The sequence below is a fragment of the Delphinus delphis genome, chromosome 10, assembly GCF_949987515.2.
Source record: "Delphinus delphis chromosome 10, mDelDel1.2, whole genome shotgun sequence".
NCBI lineage: Eukaryota > Metazoa > Chordata > Mammalia > Artiodactyla > Delphinidae > Delphinus > Delphinus delphis.
Window position 1 is genome coordinate 61,845,230 of NC_082692.2, and position 25,298 is coordinate 61,870,527.

At 50.1% G+C, this 25,298-nt stretch overlaps 1 protein-coding gene across 1 annotated transcript; it reads left to right on the forward strand.

Moving 5' to 3' along the window:
* Positions 1 to 5,461: 5,461 nt before the first annotated feature.
* Positions 5,462 to 13,898, forward strand: CLEC3B (C-type lectin domain family 3 member B). Its single transcript, XM_060021403.1, has 3 exons — positions 5,462 to 5,693; positions 9,771 to 9,869; positions 13,465 to 13,898. Exons 1-3 carry the CDS (start codon positions 5,585 to 5,587, stop codon positions 13,863 to 13,865), a joined length of 609 nt encoding a protein of 202 aa, XP_059877386.1. The 5' UTR covers positions 5,462 to 5,584; the 3' UTR covers positions 13,866 to 13,898.
* Positions 13,899 to 25,298: the final 11,400 nt, after the last annotated feature.

Sequence of the window (25,298 nt, forward strand, 5' to 3'; positions counted from 1 at the left end):
AATTTTGAACTAAATGAAAACGAAAACACAACTTATCAAAATTTGTGGGTTGTAGCAAAAGCAGTGCTTAGAAGGAAATTTATAGCCTTGAATACATATATTAGAAAAGAAGAAAGATCTAAAACCAATCATCTAAGCTTCCACCTTAGGAAACTAGAAGAGCAAATTAAATCCAAAGTAAGCAGAGGAAAAGAAATAATAAAAATTAGAGCAATATAGATATCAGTGAAATTGAAATCTGAAAATCAATAGAGAAAATCAATGAAACCAAAAGCTTGTTCTCTGAAAAATTCCAGAGAAGGGAGAGAGCTTTAGAAGGGAGCAGTCTGTCACCAGTCATTTCATTCCCTGGGGGCATCTGCAGATTCTGGACATGGGCTCTATGAGGAGTTCCACGGGGGGAAAAAGAGAAACCAGCAAAACATAACTAGTGAGGTTGTGCAGGGCTAGTGTGATAATTTGGAAACTTCAGGATCCCTAAATGCACAACTGGGTTTGTATTTGTCGAATTTTAAGCCCATTTGTGGAGGGGTCGAGGGACAGGTGTCAAAAAGGCAGATGGAAATCTATAGTATCCTACAAAACTAATCAGATTTTCTATTTCTTCCTGTGTGACCTATTATAGCTGAAGACATCAGGTAAGTGCAAAACGGCCACACGCCCAGTTTACTCTTCCCAAACTTACAAGTCAGGTCATTTACTGTCTCAACCCTGGAGTCGAAGGAGTAAAGTGGTGGACAGAGGCCCTGGATCTCTGAGGGCGGTGCACCTTCTGTCACAAGTGCTCCTTTCCCACACCTTTGCAGGTGGCCCAGCTGCCTCACACACAGGGTCTCCACACGCTCCTTACAAGAATCCCATTGTGTAGGCAGAGATTATTGCCCTATTTTATGAAAGAGGGATCTGGGTCTTGAATAACTTGCCCCAGAAAACACAAGTGCCAGGTGTCTGAGCTCCACTTAGAATCCAGGACTCCCAGTTCTCTTTCCACTAGGATACTGCTGACCTTTAGGGACAAAACAACAAGGAATGTGGCCCCATGGTGCCAAGAACTTGGCTCGGTGGGGTATTGCCTCCCCCAGTACTGTGTGCCCCAGGGCCTGGCACACAAGGACAGAGGCAATACTTGTTGAATGAATGACAACAAGGTTGTCAAAAAGGGTTCAGAAAGGAGCAAATGACTTTCCTAATGACGGTCATTGAGACCATGGTAATAGGCCATTTGTCTTTGGTTCTGACTAAGGGCCAAGACTGCCCTTGCAATATATTCTTGGAGATGTGCACCCTGGATGTTCTTACCTTTGAAGAGAGTGTGGAAATTCTCTGCTCCATAGGCGGGGCCTCATTTCTGTTGATATAGGGCCAGTGGAGCTAAAAGGAAACATCTGTGCAGGGAGAGGGTAGGGGTGGGGGATGGTTCCACGTTGGGCCAGAAGTTTTCATGTTGTTTGGGCTGACATGGGTGGGGTGGCCAGAGCTTGTTTTATATACTCAGACTTCCAACAGCTTTGGAGGGAAAAAAAAAAAAAAAAAAAACAACGCTTAAAACCTGAAATGTGCCTTTTAGAGCTCTCTTCAGATTTTTCTGCCTCTGGCTTTATTGTCAAGATGATTCTTTGTGCAGGGAAACTGATGTGAAAAGACTGGGCCCTGAGGGTGGTGTGTTAGCTCATAGACTTTTCCTTGAGGGTGGGTCATTCGTGAACATTAACCCAGCATCGTTCTCCTGGCTGAAACCACCCCCACTTGCTGCTGCCCTACCGGCTGGTAGAGGCCTCTGGGACGGTGCCACCAGAAGATCTTTTACGCTGGGACGATGAAATCCATAGACCTCACCGGGGCTGCTGGTGAGTCCACTGGAGGTGGCTGCAGTGCTGGTTCTCACCTAGCCAGGGAGAGCTGGGGGTGGACAAGAGGACCCGGGGGTTCAATGGCCATAAGCTTATTAACACTGGCAGCAAGTGAGGCATGGTGGCTACAAAGAGGTGGGTTCTGAACAGCGTGTCCATTTGGACCACGGGAGGCACAGCCCCCTGCCCATGGCAGACTGCTTGAGAAAACACACCACAGCGAGGACAGTGACAAGCAGAATTCTATCCAAAGGTGATTCGGGGAAGATAAGTCCAGGAACCATATCTCAGAGGAAAAGTTGGGAGGAAGCGGGGAAGGAACACGGAGAGGAGGCAGTCAAAGAGGGACATGAAGGCCAGTTGCAAACATTTGCTGGCCTCTTAAATGACTGCTCCAGAGGCCGGCGCCAGGGACCACAGGGTGATGTTTCGGAGGCCTGCCTGCCTCACCACAGGGGGACTTTATAACAAGCTGAGTGTCTAATGATGGAACCAGCTACTTTGCAGAGTAATGAGCTGCTCGTCCCGGGAAGGATTTAAGCAAGCACATGGAGACATCGGACAGGCTCAATGGAAAAGGACAGCCCATATCGAGTGGTGGTTAAACCAGGTGGCCTCTTCCCATCTGCTTTTTATCTCAAAGGTTGAGGGACGGTGGGCCACTTGCCTTTGTTGAGGCCCACCTCAGTCCCACTGGCACAGGGGGCCCCTCACATTGCACTCCCAGGGCCTCACACAGGCCTGGGCACATTGTGAAGTGAATGAGGGACCGATGGGGCAAGAACAGTTCCAGGCGGGTCCTGACACAGCCTGGCTCTGTGTGGCTCCTGTGGGATGACACCTAGAGCAGGGGGTTCCGGGTTTCTGAACGGCCACAGCAGAGCTTCTCTGGGACCTCCTCTCCAGCATAGCCAGGGCACGGCCTCAACAATCAGGCCTGTCCTGGCCTCACACTTGGAAACAAACTCCTCCCATTTCCCTGCTGCCAAAAAGCTGAGGTGAGAAAATCAAGAAAGCAATGGAGGGCTTCCCTGGTGGTGCAGTGGTTGGGAGTCCGCCTGCCGATGCAAGGGGACGCGGGTTCATGCCCCGGTCTGGGAGGATTCCACGTGCCGCGGAGCAGCTGGGCCCGTGAGCCATGGCTGCTGGGGCTGCACATCCGGAGCCTGTGCTTCACAATGGGAGAGGCCACAACAGTGAGAGGCCCGCGTACCACAAAAAAAAAAAAAAAAGAAAGCAATGGAGTTTCAAAAAGAGAAAAAGAATTTTAATTTTCTCTTGCTATGTGCTACCCACCCAAAGTTCCAGGAAGCAAGGCTCCCTGCCTGTTAGGTTGCATAATCCTCAGCCCTAAACCATCCCACTGAGGGGCCAGCTGTGAATATAAAACCCTCTCCCACTCTTGAGAATGTGAGGGATGGCCCCTGACAGAAAGGGCCAACAGAGTGCCTGCTGCCTGCCCCAGGCTCCTGCCCTTGGGGACCACAGCAGGGAGGTCAGCCAGGCTGGGCTGCAGGCACATCCCTCCCCAAATCAGATGGGGCAAGGCGGGGTCCCTGGAAGAAAAGCCTGAATTACATAGCACTGCATTTTCTTTTGGAACAATCTAAAGCTCACAGAAAATCTGCAACTACAGTACAAAGAATATTTTTCCCCTGAGCCATTTTCAAGTGAGTTGTCGACCTGATGCCCGAAGGTTGTGCTTTAGTGCATGTTTCCTATTGACAAGGCCACTCTCCTCCATAGTCACAACACATCATCCAAACTGGACAGTAACATCCAAGGGGTACATCCCTGCCACGTGCTCCTCAGACCCATCAAGTTTCTCCAGTTGTCCCAAGGGCGTCCATGAGAGCGGAAGGGTTTGGTCCAAACGCGTTGCTCTGTGCCTGCAATCTCCTTCAGTCTGAAACAGTTCCTCAGACACGTCCTGGACGGTTCTGAAAGTTGCTGGGCAGTTGTTTTGTAGAAAGCCCCTCAGTTGGGCTAGTGTGGCGTTTCCTCGGCAGGAGTCTCACGGAGGTGATGCCGCATTCTCCTCACCGCAGCCCATCAGGCGCTCAGGTGCTGCAGGCTCTCCATTTGGCCCATTACTGACGATGCTTACTTTGCTCACTTCATTCAAGTGACATCTTCCAGGCTTCTCCACTGCAAGGTGACTCTTTCCTCTTTGTAATTAATAAGTATTTTGTGGGCAAGTAATCTGAGATGATGAAAATACCCCGTTGCTCATCAGACTTCCCGTGTATTCGCTTATTTATTTATATCTGTGTATGCTCATGATTTCCTGTTTTGCTGTTACTGTCACTATTTTGATGTTCAAACTGTCCCTGATTTTGGCCCCAAGAAGCTCCTTCAAGCTGGCTCTGTGTCCTGGCACGTTCTCATCCTTCTTTAAACAATTCCTTGCTTTCTGGCAAAACAACTTGTTCTGGGCTCATTTTCTACTTTTCCTGCCCCAGCCCTGAAATCAGCCATTTCTCCAAGGTGCTCTGGTTCCTTTTAGTGGAAAGCTGTATTTATTATAGAAGGTGGCACTTGGATGCCAGGAGTGCTCGAGGCTTTGGAGGCAATTCTGCTCCACCCAGACAGCTGGCAGACTGATGTGCACATTTGCACTGACATTTATAGATTCCTCTTTAGGTGTCAAAGTCCACAACTGCACACCGATAGCTCCAATTTTAATCCTACACCATAGGATTCATTCTAGTTTTCTCTCTGTATTTGCACCTCCCTTTTCTGACAATGAGAAACCTGGCTCCCATGGTCTTTAATAAATGTACTTATTCGATGGGTGCCCCTGTATGTAACCACTCTCTCACCTCTGCCACCACCCGCTCTCCCATGCGGACTACCTCTTCTCCTCACCTGGACTCCAACACTCCATGTAGGGCCTCTGTTCCCCTGGGGGTACCCCCCTCCACCCTGCTGTACCCTGACACCCCACACCACACTGCTCCTCATGGGGGCATTCTTTTCTCCCTGCTCCATCTCTGACACCACTCTGGGGCACCACAGCTGCCCTTCTCCCACCGTGGTCACCTCTGCTTCAGACAGGATAGTTGAGAAACAGAAAGTGAAAAAAGGAGAGGACTCCCTTGTATTTTTAACCAAAGATACATCAAGTGCATAGAGACAGACCACAAAAGAATCACAGCAAACATTCTAGACAATCCAGCAGTCAGCCCCAGTGCACTCTGTAAGGAGACATCATTGTGGGACCATTCTGGAGTCACCCCACTTGGGGTCAAATACTGGTGCTGCCCCTTACAGCTGGGTAGCTTGGGTTCCCTTAAACTCACTGAGCCTCAGTTTCCTCAACTGTAAAATGGGGAAATGACAGCACTTCCCTCATATTGCTGGTGTGAGGCCTCAACGAGGCCAGGGAAAAGTATGACCCAGCGCCTGCCCAAGGTAACTGCTCAGCAGATGTGAGCTATGACAACTAGCGTGTATTTCTCAGAATCCTAGAAAATAATGACTCTGTTTTAGAAGGCGGGGCCCGGATGCTGGGTGGGTGTTCCCTGGGCAGCGAGGCTCCGTGGCCCCAAGGGCTTCCTCCTTTTGCAAGCTTTTTTTTGGCACTCTCTCAGCCAACTCTGGGAGGGTTTCCTGGACAGAGGTCGTCGTGGCAGTTGCCTTAAGACGTGCAGCCCAGGCCACAGCCACTAGTGCTCTCTGACCCAGGTCCACTGCAGGCGGCAGCAGCAGCCCCAGCCGGTGGGTGCAGCAGCATGGAGCTTTGGGGGCCCTACTTGCTCCTCTGCCTCTTCTCCCTCCTGACCCAGGTCACTGCCGAGACACCTACCTCCAAGGTCAAGAAGGCTGCAAATGTTAAGAAAGGTAAGGAGGGGGGTGGAGCCCCTCCCCATCCTCCAGGGAGCTGGTCGCCCTCTCCTTTGCTGGTCCTCACTCTCCTTCCCCTCCTTCACTTTCCTTCTCCATGAGTCCAGGGAACTTCAATGAAGTACCCCTTGGGACCTGGGAGAGTCCTCCAGCAGCAGGGGCAATTGTCAAAACTGTAAGAGTCACTGGCTCTTAGAATCAGAAAGAAGCTTCCAGATCACCTAAACTGACACCCACTCCCCCACCACCCCAATATTTTACAGAAATCAAACCTTTGGCTCAGAAGTCTGGAGATGTCCGACTCTCATCAGGAGTGTTGGCAGGCTTTGCCTTGGCATCTCCAAACCTCGGGTTTCTCAACTGTAAAATAGGGATTGTGGCATTTGCTCACAACGCTGGTTGTGAGGATTTAATGATAGAAAACATGTGAAGTGTCTGGAACGTAGGATATACTTGATGCACGGCGGGGGCAGGGAAAGAACAAGTTAATTCTTAGTTCTATAGTGTATCACAGCCTCGAGGAAATAAAAATGTTCAAACCCAAACTCGGATAGTGGAGGCAACTTTGCTCTCCCTCTGTTGCCTCTGGGTTTGGGGTGTCCTTGGGTCGCCTTGGCCTCAGCAAGGCCTGCCCTTGGAGCCCTGCCTGCAGTGAGGTCACCGCGGGCTGTTTTGAGACAACATTAGTGAAATGCCATGGCAATGATCGGGGCTGTCACCCCCCACAGGGCTCCAAGGGGAGGAGAGAGAGTTCCAGGGGATGAGAGTGCTTATTAAGCAGAGAAACAGGTGGCTGGGGCCAAGAGCACAGAAAAGGTGAGGCAGAGGGGCATGGGCCGCCCTCAGGCCCCTCTCTGAGCCTCTTCCGTAAATGGACAGCTGCCCACTGGTCACGGACAATGTACATAAGGGCACATTAGGACAATGGAGACCCACAGGCCTGCAACACAGAATGGGCGGATCTGGGTGCTGATAGGAAATAATCCCCAAGGTTCAGTTCATAAAGTAAACAAAAAATTCAATACTTTGAATGGATACTATGCTGACATTGGTTTTGAAAAAGGGACTTATATAAAAAAATATATTTACTTGTATATGCATAGAATTTTCTGGAAGGATCCACAAGAGTTAGTAACAGTGATTACCTCTGGGAAGAAAAACTAGGGAGCTAAGGGCAGACTTGATTGGGAAGGAGACTTTGACGTTCTGAACTGTTTGGGTTTTTTAAAGTTATATGGCTATATTACCTTTTACAAAACGTTCATTAAAAAAAAAGAAGACTCACAGCATGCATGGTGTGTCCACGAACGTTAGCTGAAATTGCCACCAAGGATGTTCTTTGTAAAGGATACACAGTTCCAAAGGCAAATAACAGAATTTTTGAATGTGGAAAATAGTTGTTAATTTCTCAAGTTTACCAAAGATTTAGTATGTATTTATTTAATCATGTAAATCATGTATTTGATCATATGGACAAGAAGGTCAAACCAGACAATGCCCTGGTCCTCTTCAGCTGTCACACTTGAACCCTAGCTCCATGTGGTCCCCACGGAGGTGGCCCATGGAGGTCCAGGAGGAGGCCCGCATAACAGCTGACAGAGCAAGAGTGGAGTGTCCTGTCCAGCCCTGCCTCTTGCTGAAACCCACTGCAGCTTGGTTTTCTTTCCTTCGACCTGCTGCCAACCTACACCACACATGCTTACAGAGCTCTTTCTCCAGGTAGGGGCCAGTATACATGCTGAACACTCTAGCAGACAATTAGCATCCCTGCTCTTAAGATGTGAATCAATTTGCGAACCATGGTGGTTCTCCCTCAGGCATCATCAGCATCATCTGGGAAATACATTAAAATCCAGGCACCTGGGACCCACCCCCAGAAATGCTGGATCATGGGCCTGGAATGCTCCCCAGCATCTGCCTTTCCCACCAGTCTCCAGTGATTCCTGGGAGCAGCCAGGACTGGGAATCAAAGGAACAACCTAGTCAGGGGCCAGTGCACAAAGTGGGGGAGGGTGTCCGGAGGAGGGACAGTCGTGCCCAAGGAGACCCCTCAGTGCCCGCTGAGTGGTGGAGAACAAGCTGGCAGGATGGACGAGGGGAGGAGAGGACAGAATGTGCTATGCCCCCATGCTGGCCCCCAGGGTGGGATGAGAAGGGGGAGAGCCCAGGCTGCTTCTGGGAGCTCATCTGCCCCTGGTGTGGGGTGTGGCCTGAGCCAGCTGTATGGGGGTCAGCCAGATGTGAGGCAGGGAGGGCTTAGGCGGCTGGAGCTCCAGAGGCCATGTGGCCACACCTGGCAGAGGAGCTCAGGTGGGGAGGATGGCCTCACAGGGGGTCACAGACTCTTAGAACAGGGACCTGAGGGCATCCATTTCAATAACATGCATTAGGAATCTGAGGCTCAGAGGTAGTGAGGGGCAGCACAAGGGCTCCGACTCCTAGCCCAGAGCTGTAGAAACACCCAACTCCTACGCCTTCCTCAGTGGAGTTCTGTTAGCACCTTGGTCCTTGGCCAGTCCCTGGAGGGCCCCTCGTACACTCGGGCACCTTGGTGCAAATCACAAAAGGCTCTCCGCTCTGAGCTGACAAATTATAGAAGAGCATCCCTTTCTCTGGTGTGGTCAAGCAGCACAGCCAGGGCAAGGCTTAGAGGCTGGACATGGGCCCCCACCTGTCCCCTCAGCTGAGTGCCCTTGTGTAGTACCCAACTTTCACAACTTTATGCGGTGCCCTGTGCTGGTACATCATGGGACTGAGTACAGAGCTGCTGTGAACCACTGAGGCAGAGGCCCACTGTGAGGCACACATAACCCAGTCAGGCTAGTTTGCCAGCCCCAAACACTCCCTGTTTTGCCTTGCTCATCTGGGTGTTAATTTCCTCATACTTGGTAAGTCACATCATGAATTTCTATATATGCCAGTATGTTTCTTGCTCACGTTTCCTGTGATTCCCCTGCAAAGGAATCTGGGGTGGACAAAGGTCTGACTTCACCCCTCATACCGTGGACTTTATGCAAGCAAAGCCAAATGGACCATGGAAGCGCTTCCCCACCCTCTACCCAAGCTGAGCTCAGCCTTTCCTGAAGCTCCTGGGATTTCAGAAAGACTGGGGTCCACCCACTTAGCTCTCAACTTACACATGCAGAGGAAGACATTTCACATCTGCCTCTCATGAATAACTGGCTCTGAACGGGCCTTTGTGCTCAGGAAGGCTCACATTAGGAAACGTGCTGCCATCACGGACGTGGGGAGAACAAGCTTGCAGCCGTGCGGACTTGGGTTCGGGCTGCTGGCTCTGCCAGTTCAGGCGAGTTGCTTCAGTCTGGCCTCAGTTTCCCGTCTGTGGATTGGTGGTGGTATAGAAGAGACACATTACCCACGTCACAGGGCTGACAATGAGCCCAGCGCTGGTCACATGCTTCATTTCTCTTAGTCTTTATTCTTCTCCAGAGTCCTTGGAGGTGGGGCTATTATCATCCCGTTTTACAGATGAGGACAGTGGATTCAGGGAGGCTGTGGAACTTGCCCAGGTCACCCGCATGCATGCAACCTCAGAGCCTGTACACACGTTCACCTGTGCTGCTCCACACAGCCCCAGGCCGAGTGCCTGCCCTGCTTGGTCCGTGCCTTGTTCGTCCAGCCTGGGGAAGTGAATCTGGGAGGTCTCAAGGGCCCCTGGCCCTCCTTCCTGTGCTCTGTTCTCCTCTAGAGCTGGGAGGGTGGTTGGGTGTCACCGAAGGAGCTGTCTGCACCCTCCACTCCGCTCCTGCAAATCCCAACCCCATCTGATCCCAGCAACTCTCCTGAACAATGCGGTACACGTCTCACTTTAGCAAGAGCAAGAGAACGATGGTCCCCCGGTAGAAGGAAAATCATGAGCGATCACTTAGACTACCACCGGCAGGGACAGGGAGAGAGAGAGTATGCCAAGACATCAAGGTCGAGGGGAGTCGTTTCCCTCGTCCCCTTGTGGCTGACAGTGGTCCACCCCTCCCAGTCCCTGCCCTGCCCCACTCCCTACTGCCTTTCTCACGTGTTCGTGATTGTCCCCACTTCCTTCTGACTTCATCCTAGATGCTGTGAGCCCGAAGATGCTTGAGGAGCTCAAGACCCAGCTGGACAGCCTGGCCCAGGAGGTGGCCCTGTTGAAAGAGCAGCAGGCCCTGCAGACGGGTGAGAGCACGTGGCGGCCTCTCTGGGCAGGGGTACATCAGACAGAGGGCCTCAGGCCAGCAGCCAGCAACCCACCTGTAGCCTCGAGCCAGTACCAGGGCCCTGGCTGGCCCCTGTAGTCCAGGGCACTGGATTCACAGAGCCCCCTCCTCAGCCTGCTTCTCTCAGTAAGATCCCCTGACATGTGGAAGCAGCAATGTACCGAAAGGACAACAAGCTCTCCCACAAGAATCCATTACCGCCCACTGGAAGTGCGAGCCCTGCAGCGCTCGTGGAGCAGAGGCAACCCTAATGAACCCCAGGAGACCCTCCGCTCAGCCAGCCCCCACAGCCCTACAGGGCGTGAGCTTCATTCCCTGTGTCAGCTGCTTTGCTGAGGCTGCCACTCTTAATCATCATCATTATGCTGAGGCAGGATTTATCACCCCTATTTTAAAGATGGGACTGAGGCATAGAGAGGTTCTGGTTTTGCCACGCCCACCTGGCTAGTTACTGCAGTTCAGGATGGGAATGGAAGCAGCCTGCCTGGTGCATGCTGGGTGTGAGGAAAGGTGGGCTTTGGTCTTTCTGGCCCTGCATGAACCAGCTAGACCAGGATGGACAAAATACACGGCTGCGGAGCCCGGGGACACAGCTCATAGCCACCTGCCCTAGCACTGCCTGGCCAGCCTGCCTGGGCAACCTGTTCTCTTTCTCTCCACCAAGTTCCTTTCACATTGTCTCTATTTTCCACACATCTCAAACTCACCTACTTCTTCGTGACCTTGCCCTGGAGAACACAGAATACAGACTAACGATAATACTTAACACATGGGGGAATGTTTAAAATGAGCACAGTGTTGTTCAGGGCCTCAGTTTCCTCATCTGTAAAGTCGAAGGGCAGGGGGTGGACTTGCAGGGCAAGCTCTAAGGTCTCATGTCTAAGCTTTGTGCTTGTGCCAAGACCATGCAACCCAGATGCCACTTGCCTCCTGAGGTGGGTGATGTGGTGGGGACCTCCCCGTGCAAAGTCCATGGCATATGGAGAACTAAACACCCCCTCCATGTCTGCTGATTCCCAGGAGGTTCATGGGCTCCTGGCCTCCTTGGGGACCTTCTCCCTCTCATCACCCGCTCCTTTACTACCACTACCCGCAAATCACCTTGTCAATAACCCCACACAAAGCACTCCTGACCTAACTGAAGAGTTGAGAGAATCAAGGGTTAGGGGAGCAACCCTCCCGTCCCGCCATCTGCCCCTTCCCTCCCCCAATCAGCAAACACACATGAGGTCCTCCCCCCAGCGAGCCTCTGCCAGGCACAAGGAGGCAGAGGTGACCCAGCCAGGGTCCCGCTCTGGGAGCCTCAATATATTCATGAAATCAATGTATTCACTGGAACCCGCACGTGTGGGAAGATAAAGAAGGATTCCAAGCAGAGGGCACGGTAGGAGCAAAGCTATGGAAGGCCAGCAAGAATCAACGGGATCGGGCTTCCCTCATGGCGCAGTGGTTGGGAGTCCGCCTGCTGATGCAGGGGACACGGGTTCGTGCCCCGGTCCGGGAAGATCCCACATGCCGCGGAGCGGCTGGGCCCGTGAGCCATGGCCGCTGAGCCTGTGCTCTGCAACGAGAGAGGCCACAACAGTGAGAGGCACGCGTACCGTAAAAAAAAAAAAAGAATCAACGGGATCATGAATAGGCCAGAGTGACAAAATGTCAGTAACGATGGTAAGGCACTGAGAACTGATACTTATTGAGGACTAACTATGTTGGAGGGAGTGTTGCAGGTAGGGTTCCCAAGAAGCGGCCCCGAGGTGGAGTTTAGCCTGCAGGAGGTTTATTAGGGAGCACACCCACGATGAGCACCTGGGGAAGGGAAGAGACAGAAGGACGCAGGAGTGGGAAGAGTGCCCTGCGCATCTCAACGAAAGCCTCAGCCAACTGCAGAGGGAGCCCTGACGACCGGAGGGCCCTTCAGAGCTGTCCTGAGTTGGGGCAAGAGGGCTCATGGGCCAGTCACTGGGTACAGGCTGCTCTGGGAAGGGGGCACACCATGGGGGAGGGGGCTGTCTTCCGCTGATGCAATCCCCAAAGGGGCTGAGAGTTAAGAGTTGTCTCCCAGCAGCGCTCCCAGCAGCTGGGGTAGTCAATCCTTCACCCCAAGGGGGTCTTGGTGGCGTGTCAGAGTCCCCAGCAGGAAGGAAAGGCAGTGTGGCGCCAGGCTGGGAAGGGCAATGAAACCTGCCTAGGATGAGCTGCAGGATAGCGCGCGGTAGGGCTGGCTGCCTTGGGATGGCATGTGTGAGTAAAGACACCTCTGTGATGCTGCAGGCCCGGAGTTCAGAGCTCCAGGAGTGTCAGGTGCTCACGGGGACATGGAGATGTGTGTTAAGTGAAAGCAACTGAGTGAGAGGGTGAGTGAGTGAGGGGATGGGGGTGGGGTGGAGTGCAGACCTGCCCCTAACACTTTTGTGGTCAGCAGCAAGAGGACAAATGGAGGCATGTACCCCAACTGCCTAAACATTTATGTTACAAACCCAGCTGAAGAATAAACTGCTGGGACTTCCCTGGTGGTCCAGTGGTTAAGACTCCACGCTTCCAATGCAGGGGGCCTGGGTTCAATCCCTGGTCAGGGAACTAGATCCCGCATGCCGCACGAAGATCCCGTGTGCCACAACTAAGACCCGGTGCAGCCAAATAAATAAATAAATATTAAAAAAAAAAAAACCAAACTGCTAAGTAAAAACATTCTATGCTCCTAAGCTGACCAAATATATACCTTTGAGAGACCAGATTCAAATTTAGAATCTTGGACTCGAGTTCCATGCCTGAGAGAGCTAGCCCCCGGCCCACCACCTGGGCCATCTCTTCTGTCCCAGGGGCTTGCCCGTCTCAGCTCCGTCCTCCCAGTCGCCGCCCCAGAAGAGGCCCCTGGCAGACTCTGGGAGCTTGCTTGGGCCCCTGGGTCAGGGCTTTGGGGTCCTGGGTACCTGGAGTGTGGTCTAGGTTCTGGGTAGGGATGTCCCCTGGCCCTGCAGTTTCTTGATCTTAGGGAGGGTGGGGCTGGAGGAAGATCAGAGCAGGTGGCTCCGCCTGGGCTCTCCAGGAAGCCCACTCTGAGATGGAGCTCATTTATTAGGGAGAGCCCGGGGTCCCAACTGTGAAGGGAGGGAGGTGTTGGAAGTAGATTGGGCAGAGGGGGAGCTGAGTAGCAGCACAGGCCCAAGGCCAGCCTCTGCCACGCTGTGGAGCCTCCAAGCTAAAAGGCCCCTTCAGAATTATCCTGCTTGGGGTAGAGATGACCCTACCTATTCCCCTGGGCACTGGATGGGGCACCCAGGAGAGGGGTGTGACCTTGAGGGAGGGGCCGTGTGCAGCTGAGGGGGCTGACCTCACTCCCAGCAGCAGGGGCTCCACCACCTCTTAAATGGGGATCTGAGATGTGCATCAGTGCCCACCACAGCACGGCCCTCTGGCCTGGGTCTGGAGCCTGTCCAGGGAGGACAGGATGTACAGGGATGGGATGGAGGATGGTGTGACTACCCCTGGCGGTTGGCTCTTGGCTCCGGAACCGGAGGCCTTGGGTGACGTCCATTTCCTCCCCTCCCCCCTAGTCTGCCTGAAGGGTATCAAGGTGCACATGAAGTGCTTTCTGGCCTTCGTCCAGGCGAAGACCTTCCACGAGGCGAGCGAGGACTGCATCTCGCGAGGGGGCACCCTGGGCACCCCGCATACGGGCTCCGAGAATGACGCCCTGTACGAGTACCTGAGCCAGAGTGTGGGCAGCGAGGCCGAGGTCTGGCTGGGCTTCAACGACATGGCGGCCGAAGGCACCTGGGTGGACATGACTGGCGGCCATATCACCTACAAGAACTGGGAGACAGAGATCACCGCACAGCCCGACGGCGGCAAGGTCGAGAACTGCGCTGCCCTGGCCGGTGCGGCCAACGGCAAGTGGTTCGACAAGCGCTGCCGGGACAACTTGCCCTACGTCTGCCAGTTCGCCATCGTCTAGCGGGCCGAGAGGGGCGGGGCCGGGGGCAGAGTCCGCGGGTGGGGCCAGGGGAGGGTGGGATCGTGAGCCCCGGAAGAGGGGCCGTGGGACCTTCCCGCCCCGCATCCCTGCCCCCGCGCGCTGGGGGCCTCCTCTTGCAAATAAATTGGGTGCAGCTTGGCAGAGAGTGGCTGCGGTCTGTGCCGGGTCCGAGGGGTGGGGAGTCCAGGAGCCTGGCCGGGAGCCCAGGGAGAGGTCGCTTAGAAGGAGGCGAGTAGGGAGGTGGTGAAGGATGGCGAGCTGGGTGCAGAGGAGGGGGAGGAGGAAAAGAAGGGGGGGTGAACGAGGGAACCCCTGACTGCTGCTGCCTTTTTTAAATTAAATAACTTTATATTTCATTGGATTTCCCACTTACAGAAAAGTTGCAAGAATTCCCGTATACCCTTCATCCAGATTCCACAAATATTAATGTTTTCCCATATTTGCTTATCCTTCTATTTTTTCCTGAACCGTTTGACAGTGAAATGCAGACGTGATGCCCCTTTATCCCTAAATATTTCAGTGTGTTTCCTGAAAGCAAGGACATTTTCTCACGGAAGCAGAGCACTGTTATCAAGGTCGGGAAATAAACACTGTTACTATGTTGTTATCTAAGTTACAGGCCTTATTCAGATTTCCAGTCTTCTTACTGCAGACTCCACTTCCTCGTGTTGGAATCCAGCATCCCCTCCACAACTCCAGAGGAGGAGGGACACTCCCACCTGACACCCTCCTGTTAGGGATTCATTTCTGCGGTGCAGTGACATGCTGAGTTCTGTCGGGGTGAGAGCACAGGCTGCCCGCGGGGGATATTTGCATCCGCCTTCTTGCCCAACAAGGGGGCTGGTTCAGGAGCCAAATATGACAGTGGCCAACATTGCCTGACTGGTGTGTCCCCCTCCTTCCCGCTCCTCACAGAAAGTTCCACCCTAGCAATACCAGCTACTACTTATTGAGCCCACAGACTCGCAGGCACTCCACCCAGGACAGGCGTGTTATTATCCCAGTTTTGTAGAGAAGGAAGTTGAGGCTAAGGGAAGTTAAGTGACTTCCATTGGTCACACAGCTAGTAAGCAGCAGAGCCAGGATTACAAGGGCCTTGGCCTTTCCACCATCCACCACCGTGATACTTGTCTCACGTTACTGGACCTTCCCTGAGATAAAACATCAGAGAAGTGGCCTAGTGACCCCCAGAGGCTATTGGCCAGCTCCTGGTGTGACCTGGCCCATCCAACCATGTAGGCCCAGCTCTAGTGACACCCTTAGGGGAGGTCTTCCCTACCACATCAGCCATGGCATCATCCACTGTGTGGACTTTGCCACATCTTTTCTCCCTGGTTGTCTTCTAGTGTGTCTTGCCTTCAGTAATAAATTGATGATAGTTTGATTTGATCAAGGGGAGTGGGCTGGGCTGGAGTAGGTAGCTTACAATGAACTGTGTGCGTACTTTGTGCCAGACAGCCTGCTTGGCATTGTCACAGAAAGCATCTCGTGTAATTCCACAGTTATAGGAAGAGGTAATGATGGATGAGATCCATTATAGGTGCAGAAACTGAGGCTCAGAACAGTAACGTGATTTTTTTCAAGACGGCCTAGTAAGTGAGAAGGCAAATGCGATGCAAATCTCGGTCTGGCAGCTCTGAATCCTGGGCTCTTTTTACCCCACTCAGCTATCTAGCAGGATGTAGGTGGCCACGGATTTTGTGAAGTTCCCTGCATCGGGTGGATGCCCGCAAGAGGGCACCAGGCCTCTGCATGTGAGCATGGGTCCTGGTGGAGAGGTGCCACCGTGGCATTGCCTGCTTCCAGCAGCAGGTGGAAGTATGAGCAAGAGAACCGTTACCCATCTTTAATCAGCCGGGAATGCTCTTACACTTGAGACACTGAGACTTGTGGACTTCCAGCTGGGGTACACCTGTCCTGGGATCCTGTCTTTAAGCTTTGATGTGTTTTTTTATCACAGATTTTTTGCATTAATTTTTTCTTTTTTTTTTTTTTGCGGTACGCGCGCCTCTCACTGTTGTGGCCTCTCCCGTTGCGAAGCGCAGGCTCCAGCCGGACGCGCAGGCTCAGTGGCCATGGCTCACGGGTCCAGCGGCTGCACGGCATGTGGGATCCTCCCGGACCGGGGCACGAACCCGTGTCCCCTTAATCAGCAGGCAGACTCTGAACCACTGCACCACCAGGGAAGCCCTGCATTAATTTTTATTTTTTAAAACATCGTGTTCAAATATTTTTTATCATAATTACTGAGCTTTTAGGTACTTCCTTAAATTTTGTACCCCAGGGAGTGTCTCACTCACCTCACCATTCCTGGCCCTGGCTACAAAATTTGAATTTTCCAAGGCGTATATAAACAATGATAAGGTATTGGTTTCTAGATCTTCAAGGGAACTAGTTTCTACATCTTCAGCTTCTCCATTACTCTTTATTAGAGCTGATGGTAGAGTCATCTTTCACAGCCATCCATTTCCCTCTCTACTGTGCGTTGCCCTGGTACGTAAAAACCTCTGAGGATGCACAACAAAGGGATAATTTGAAATACTGCTGTAAGGAGGCAAAAGACTGGGTAAAAACTCCTTTTGCAAGTTCAGTTGTCTCCAGTTCTTTGCCTTCAACAGCCTTGGAGAAGAGCCTAATGCTCACAGACCATGAAAAATACATTCTGATGACAGAGTGCTTTTAACCTGTACCTTAGGAGAAGTTCAAGTATTAAGTGACATCACTCTTTTCAGTGACACCAGCCTACTTATCTGAACAAGATTGGAGTAATATTGATGCTGAGCCCTGCTTCACTCTAGGATACATGAACCAATGAAAGAAAAATCCATCCATCTGATTAAGAGATTCCTACTTAATCATGTGAGAGGGCGGTTTCTGGACGGGTCTTTCTCTGTCTGCTTGTTGGCCCTTAACCAGTGTGCTGGAGCCATGTGCTCAGGCTCCAACTGAGCCTTGCTCTCTCCGCCCTGTCCCATCACCACTGCCGTTCCTATTCCTAGTCCTTTTGCATTTGGCTGTTCCTACCACCTTTCACAGCCTAGCTCATCCCAGCCAAGGGAAGGGAGAGTCAAGGGGAGGAAGTACAGATGGAGACCCCCAGTGTGGAGAAGGGGGTGCCCTGAGAGACCTGGGGCTGGTAATGGTGGCCCTTGCTATGGGATCCTGGAGAAGGCCTGTGGGGCATGTTGGCCCCCAATTTCGTCACCTGCAAAATGAGGTTTAGCTTAGATGACCTCTTAAGCCTCTTGAGTCCAGGATACTGCCCAACTATCCTCGGGAATGTCTTTTGTAGAATTCTCTCCAGAAAAGAAAGCTGTTTGGTGGTTGTTTCCTTGCCCAAACAAGCCCCCGTCCCCTGACGCTTTACTTTCTGCAGCGATCGTGGGCCCTGCTCTCTCTCTCTTAAATCCCAAACAGGTACAAATTCTGATGCCTGGTGGACACCGCCACCTAGGAGTCCTTAGGCACCTAAGTTAACATGTTTCAAAAGAGAACTTGGCATCTCCCACTCAAGTCTGCTTCTCTTCCTGAGATCACCATCTCCATGGTCGGTCCCCACCTTACCAGTCACTCAAGCCCCAGACCTGTGAGGCATCACAGGTGCCTCAGTGTCTGTCACGCTTGAGATCCAAGTCATCAGGACTTCTGGTGATTTTACTTGCTGAGGAAGTCTCAGATCACCTCTCCTGTTCTGCTGCTACTAGGCCCAAGGCTCCTGCTTGACCCTTAAAAATAATATCCTTCCTGGTTCCCATTTCCCACCACATCTCTCCCAGCCTCCCTAAACCATAGCCTTTCCTGCATAACCACTAGCTAGCTATACAGCAGAGAAGGCTGGTTCAAACTTTCGTCAGAGTCGGTCCCTGGAATGCACACTTCCCTCCCACACACGTACACATATTTGCTTCAACTGTAAGCATTAATGTGTCCTGGATGCCTTAAACCTCTAGGCACATTCTTCTTTTGATTTTGGCTTTGCTGAGAGACAGTGGAGATATTAATAAAAACAAAGAAGATGAGCAATGTGTGCATTCCTGATGTGTGCTGGGCACTGACCCACAAGCCCCTTACTATGTCCTAACAACAACCCAGGAATTACCTCATTTCATATTCATAATAACCTAGGAGAGAGGTATTATTAAGCCTACCTTACAGTTGAGGAAAATGGAGTACAGAGAGGATACTTTTTCTAAGAACATCCATGGATGGGGCTGGACTTCCAGCACAGGTCTGTTGAGTTCCAAGGCCCATGTGCCATCTACTATATGCATTCAGTTCTTCCTGAATCTTGAAGAAAGTTTTCAGATAATTCATGATGTGATTGTGAAAGTTTTGTGAAAAGGAGTTGATGGTGATGTGCATTGGTGTGTATTTGAGATTGCTGCTAGCGAATCCTGTAAAAACACATTTTCCACCCAGATTTTGCAGGGCTATTTCTGAAGCTTAACGTTAGATTCTACTTTACCTGCTTTCATGGGTGACTCATGAAAAGCATGGTTTATGAGTGTCTCTTTCAGGCTAAAAATCATGACACAATCTACGAAGAAACTAACCATCTTCTCCACTAGAATGTACTGCTATTTCATACAGTGTGAGAACACAGCCAGGGGAGAAACATCTCAGAGATCAATGCAATCTCCAGATGAAAAGACCGAGGCCCAGGGAGGTTAAGTGACCAGCCAAGGTCAAGCAGCTTGCAAAACAATGAGCCTAAGAGTCTCACTTTGTTAGTAGAAACAGCTTTGTGCAAACCATTTCTCCAAACAGCCACCTAGTAAGTACTGAATGCCTTCCATGTGCCAAGCACTCTGCCAGGAGCTGGGCCATGAGACCTGGGTCCTGTTCTTGAGATGTTCACCTGCTTGCTGAGGGACCTGGCATTTTAAGGAGCTCAGAAACAGAGGGATGGGGCTGGTTTTTGCCCCGAAGAGTAGCTCTCCTGTTTCGCATTGTTGGGAAAACAACTGTGCAGTAGTCGTAGGAAAATGTCTTTCAGAATAGGACAGACAAGCCAAATAGCTAGGTCAGAGACAAACTGGAAAACTAGTGTTTCCTCCAGTTCATCACCAAGTTTCATCAGGAAAACCTTACACCAGGTTGAAGTTACTCATTGGTAGTGAAATAGGGTCAGGAAGAAACCCTGGATTTGGATTCCAGCTCTGCCACTTTCTAGTTCTGGGACTGTGGGAGAGTCACAATCTCTGAGCTGTGGTTTCTTTGATTGCATGGCTTGAAATGGGAGAACAGAGCATCAGAGCCAAGCTCATAGACATGGATGGAGACAAACTTCTTAGCCTCTCATGTTCACCAACCATGGCTGCCTTAACTGTGGTTACTGCAGTCTCTTCCAATCCCCTCTGAATTATTCTCTCCAAGGCCATGGGAGAAGGCATCAGAGAAGGGCCTGGAATCCATATCTGTTAAGCTGTCACCCACTCTGCTTCCAGAAACCAATTCAACTTTCTGGGGTGATGAGAGGATGTACCCTCGGAGGTGAGAGCAGAAAACCATCCCTTGGGGACGGCGGTGACCCAGCTTAGGATGAATCTCTGGGGCTGTTTCCCCATCTGTAGAGAGGGCATAATGCCTCTCTCACACCACTGTTGTGAAGACTAAATATACGTAAAGCCTCTTGCCCATTGCTTGGCCCACAATTTTGAAGACCATGAGAAAGCGGTACTGTATTAAAAAGAGCTTTGGAAATAAGACTGCCGTATATAAAAGATGATAAAAAGCCATGACTTTTACCTGGGTAGGAAAAGCCACAATGAGCTCAACTGTGACCTAATATCATACTGAAAAGACGATTCTCTTAGAAAGATAGTCTGGCAATGTAGTTGGAACTGAACTAATACGGACCAGGTCAAATTGAAGGTTAGGTCAGTGGTTCTCAACCCCAGCCAGACATTAGAATCACCTGAGGTACTTAAAGAAATAAACCAAACCCAACAGCCAGGCTTCACTGTAGACTGATTAAATCAATCAGAATCTGTGGGGAGTGGGACCAGGCACTGGGAGTAGTTAAAGCTTTCCAGGTGATTCCAAGCTATAGTGATTGAGAACTACTGACTTAGGTGAAGCTACCTAATCTTAGGTTAAGATTTTGAAAGAAATCCATCAGTTCCAGACTATCTCCCCCCATGGTCTGCCTCAGTCTGAATTTCCTACCATTCTAAGCATTGGACAGTGGTACCCTGCACAGTAACCAGGATTGGCTACAATCAGTTTGGTTACTGTTCTATATTGATTTTGACAGGAAGTAGAGGTTCATCTTGAAGGACTTGGTATAGTAAGTTAATTTCAGTACGAATGTTTATCAGTTAGGATTAGATTTTGTTGCATATAATGAAAATCCAAAATAAAAGAGCCTTAAACAAGACAGAAGTCTAGAGGCAGGTAGTCTAACACTGGTATGGCATCTCTATGGTCATAGGGGACACAACGTTCCTTTTATTTTCCCACCCTACTGTTCTAGTGGGGGCTTTTCATCTTTGAGGCCGCTTCATGGTCCATGATGGCTGCTGGTGCTCCAACCATTATTATCCACATTATATCCACATCAAGTAAAAGCAAAAGGAGAATGGACAAAAAAGGTCCAGTCAGCTTCTTTAAAGAGCCTTTTCTTTTTATCTCATAGGCCAGAACTTTGTCAAATGTCTATCGGCAAGGAAGGCTGAGAAGTAAAACCCTTTAGGTAGCTTCCTCTATACCCCAAATAAAATTAAACTTTATTAAGGAAGAAGGGGCAAGTGGTAGGTGACCAGCAGTTTGTGCCATAGAGCCATTGCAGATCCAAAGCCTGAACGTGGGAGGGAACTAGAGGCTAGGAGGCAGGAGAATTAAGAGATCTTGAAGGAGGAATGGTGATTCATTCATGTGGTTCCCAAAAACTTGCCGCCATGGGTCTTTCAGTAAGGGAAGCTTACTTTCAATTGTGTAGCTGGGTCAAGCCTTCATTCCTTTCAACAAGTTCCTAGTTTCTAGGCATGGCCATCTCAGCCTTAGTTTTGGATCAGTTGTCTCATAGGCCAGCCCTTTTCTTGAGGAGCCTGGACCTAGAAGGCTATTACACCTCAGGTGCCTTCCTGCCTGCCTACACCTGGATGGTAGAATCATTATTGCTGGTCCTGAGGCAAAAGCCACAGGGCATATCTTGACAGACCTTGGCTGAATTCTGTGAAGCTTTTTCTTTTCCGCTCCTCTGAGGAGTTAGATGCACCCTATGTCAGTTACGGTACCAGCAGGAAGCAGAATCCAACTCAGGTAATTCAAAGGACTATAATGAAAGGGGTATAAGCAGTCGTTGTTTTGCACAGCTCTGATATGCATGAATTTCAATGATCAATAAATTTCAATTATTTTAGTTAAGTAACACCAGTCCCCCAACAAGATGGTTAAAATTTCAGTTACATTTGTATATGAACTATGAGCAATTGTATAAAGCTGCAGTTGCTAAAGTATAATTGGACGGCTAGCTCATCAGTCCACAAATCACTATGTACATAACAAATGCACAGCATGATCATGACCAATAATGTCACCTCTTTCAAAGCCTGTTGGTGACTGGTCACTGGACATCTGTTACTCAATTCATGCACAGACAGAAAAGTGTGTGGTTGTGTTGCTTCCTTGTTTCCCAGTGATAAATCCATGTGACTTTTTACAAAATGGTTAACTGAAAAAGGGAACTGGCTAATAAAGATGAAAATGCAGCAAGGAAATGCAAAGTGATAATACTGGAAGTAAAATTTGAAGAGCATATTGACGGAGTTACAGAAGAAAGAGCTGACTATGGGAGTGTTGACACTGCTGCCATTGGAGACTCGATATGCAGCTGGAAGAACTCAGGGAAGGTGAACTTAATACATAAATGAATAAGTGAAGAAAATGATGGAAGTGATGAAGATGTCCCAGAGGAAGTGATGCCAGCAAAAACCTGCTGGTTTTAAAGGAACTCTCAAAGGTATTCTGTGACACTGAAAGTAAAAAGGATAAAATAGTGGCAGCTGATCCAGACTTAGAGTATGTCAATTTGCCAAGGCAGAGGAAAGATGTTCACTCTCTATCAAGATATACAACAAGGAGGAGCAGGCAAGCACTGTTCAAAGCGTTCTTGGTAAGATTTTTACGAAGAAATACTTTTTATCCTCAATGTTTCTAATGCTTCAAATTAGTTTATTTAATATTAATTTTTACTACTTTTTCTCTTACCAATAGTAAGAGGGCTTTAGTGTTTTGACAAACATTTTGAAATGTCACAGAATAATCATATTTTTTTCCCACTGATTATTAAGGTTGTTTTGCACGGTCATTTTTACAGTCCCAAAACTACTGTGCAAAGTGAGGACTCCTGTATTTACATAGATGGGGCGCTATCAGCAAACGAGCAAGGGATGGCAGGGCATTCTAAGGCTAGCCACGACAGAAGGCACACGGCAGAAGGGCCAGGGGAGCAAATAATGCATCTGGAGCCATGAAGCAGGTACACATGGGAAGAGATCTCTGTGTGGAGGGACACAGCCACAGACAGAAAATGCAAGCACAGAGGGGACTGGGAGAAACAACCCACCCTCCTGACTTTGCAGGTGCTTTTCACTGGGTGAATCCAGCTGAAAGTCAGCTTGCAGTAGGACCAGGCAATGCAGTCAAGTCAGACTAGGGCATACAAGAGGGTGGAGGTGGGTGGAGCTTGGAAGGGGGGCATAAGTACACCTAACACTGTGCTGTCATTTTTATGTCCATGCCCTACAGTTGAGGACAGAGTTACCTGCCTCTCTGACGCTCAGTAAAAACTAAGTGAACACAGATGGGAATCTAGGTTTTCATTCTCTCAATGTAAAGCCCCTTCTCATGTCCACTGTGCTCCAGAATTCCCTTAGTGCTGCTTGTCATATTGGCCGGGACACAAAACACAGAGAGTTAGAGGACGATTGGGAGGAGAAAAAGCAAACTCAATGTTTAAAAGAAAAATTTCTATTGACAGCCCCCCAAACTCAGTAGATTTTAAGCAAGATGGGCTAGGAAAGTGTCAAGTTACATTCTAAATACCACTGACAGAATGTCAGGGCAGGCGTGGGTACATCTCTCTCTCAGATGTGACTGAATATAAAGCATGTTGCTTAGGATCAAGTTTTAAAGCATCTTACTTTCTAACGTGAGAGTTTCTACAACTTATATAAGAGATTTTGTGTGTTTTAGTTATGTCTTTGGAAAGCTACTGGAGGTCTGGGGCGTTCATTAATCAAAAACTTGCTATTTAAATAGGAAAGACGCTCTGGTTGCTCTTCTTCAGAATGCTTGATTGCTACAAATGGTCTACTGTTAGGAGATGACTGTACATATTGCTATTGCTCTGGGGCTAGTCCATCCAGGAGGTTCCAGTCCCTGGGGTCTACCCACTAAGCCCATTTAAGTTACCCATGCTGCCAGCTTCCTTGCAAAAGGATGGAGAGGATCAACAGGGCAGAGTTTCTCACCCTTGGCACTACTGACATTTTGGGCCCTATAATTCTTTGTCAAGGGGGCTGTCCAGTGCATTGTAAATATTTAGCAATATACCTGACCTCTACCCACTAGGTGCCAGCAGTACCAGTGTTGGAGCAGGCAGATAGCTAGACAGGAACAGAGAAAGGGGGACAGCCAAGGTTTGACAGACCTTGACAGACAGAAAGGTTTGCCATTCCCCCAAATGGCAGGAAACCAAACATCTTGTAGTCAACACGGGTCCTTGTGCAAAGAAAAGCAGGAACCTCCAGACTGACGGGGAACCATACATTTTGGGGTGATAAGTGTCCTGGAGGCAGGCAAAGAAAGGTGGGAATCTCTGCTGTCTGAAGGTAACTTTTTGCTCATTATGCTCTCATTACAATAAAATTAGCCTTGCAGATAAGAAGTTTCCATAATGCACCGAGGCCATGACACTTCCGATCAAGACTAAATAAGGACCAAATTCCCTCCTCCTCTCCACAAGGTGGAGCTGGGATGAATATCAGGGGCTACAACCCCAGACCCCTCCCTCCCCAGTGTATATTCTGCCCCTTCATTTCTACACCCCCATATAACCTGCTTGCCAAAGAAACTCTGCACAGCTACTCACCTGAGACTGACCACTCTCCTTTTGAGAATGTGCTATCAATTAAATAAATCCTCACTTTGCTTTCTTGACCTCCCTGTCTGTCTCTGAATTCTTTCTGCCTTAAGACAAGAACCTATCCCCGATCTTTGGCGAGCAACAGCCAGGAGACCTGCCTCAGCCTCTCCCCTCTCTTGAGCTTGAGAGGCGCTGCCTTACTTCCTGCCATTACTCTCTCTCAACTCTCTCTCCTTCACTCTCTCTCTCTCTTTTGCTTTCTTATTGTCTGTCACATTTTCAGACCTACTGCCCCAGTGATGGGGTCAAGCCGTAAAAGCCACTAAGATGCTCACCACAAGAAATGTCCCTTCAGAGGATGAGTGGGTCGTGCAATGGACTACAGAGACGGTGGGTCTGTCTGCCCACCTCAAGACAATTTCCACGCAATGTTTTAGGCACACAGTTAAAAGCATAACCCTGGGACTTTCCTGGTGGTCCAGTGGGTAAGACTCCGAGCTCCCAGGGCAGGGGGCTCGGGTTCGATCCCTGGTCAGGGAACTAGATCCTGCATGCATGCTGCAACTAAGAAGTCCGCATGCCACAACTAAAGAGCCTGCATGCCACAACTAAGACCTGGCGCAGCCTAAATAAATAAATATTTTAAAAGAATAAGAATAAAAATAAAAATAAAAGCATAACCCTGCCCCCTCCTCGCAGTTACCCTTATAGGCTTATTACTGGTCCACCTATACCTCACTATCCTTGTCTCGTCTCTGTGTCCCTATCTCACTCTTACTTTTGCACCTTACTCTGCTGGAAATGGGGGTAAAGAAATCTGTCAGGCATTTTCCAACCTTGTCGCTAGGTCCTGCACTTCTCATTGTGCAAGGCATGTCAGGAAAACTTTCTGGCCCTTCTCACAAGCAGCTAGGGACCCCAACCATAGGACCTTTACGTCCTTTGGGTTTGCCTTATCCACCACTTAATTAACCATCATCAGGTTCAATCATGTGGAAATATAAAATACAGCCTTACTTAGAGTTTGCGCCCTGGCCATGGCAGCTGAGCTCCTTCAGGAGTTCCCTCACTCTGTGGGTGGTCTGTGGGTGTACCCAGGGGTTTTGGGAAGGGGGACCCATGGTGGTAGAAGGACGCCTCAGGCCGCCATTCTTCTCCACCCAGCATTCCGCAGGCCCCCTCCATGGTCCCTCCCGTCCCCACTCCTGCCTTGGCCTGTAGGGGCGGGTCTGCTGTGCTTGCCTCCCCAGGCTTGAGGGATCCTTAATGGCCAGTGCCTGTTTTTGGAAACTTACCACCCTTTTAGAGAAAAGATGCTTCCC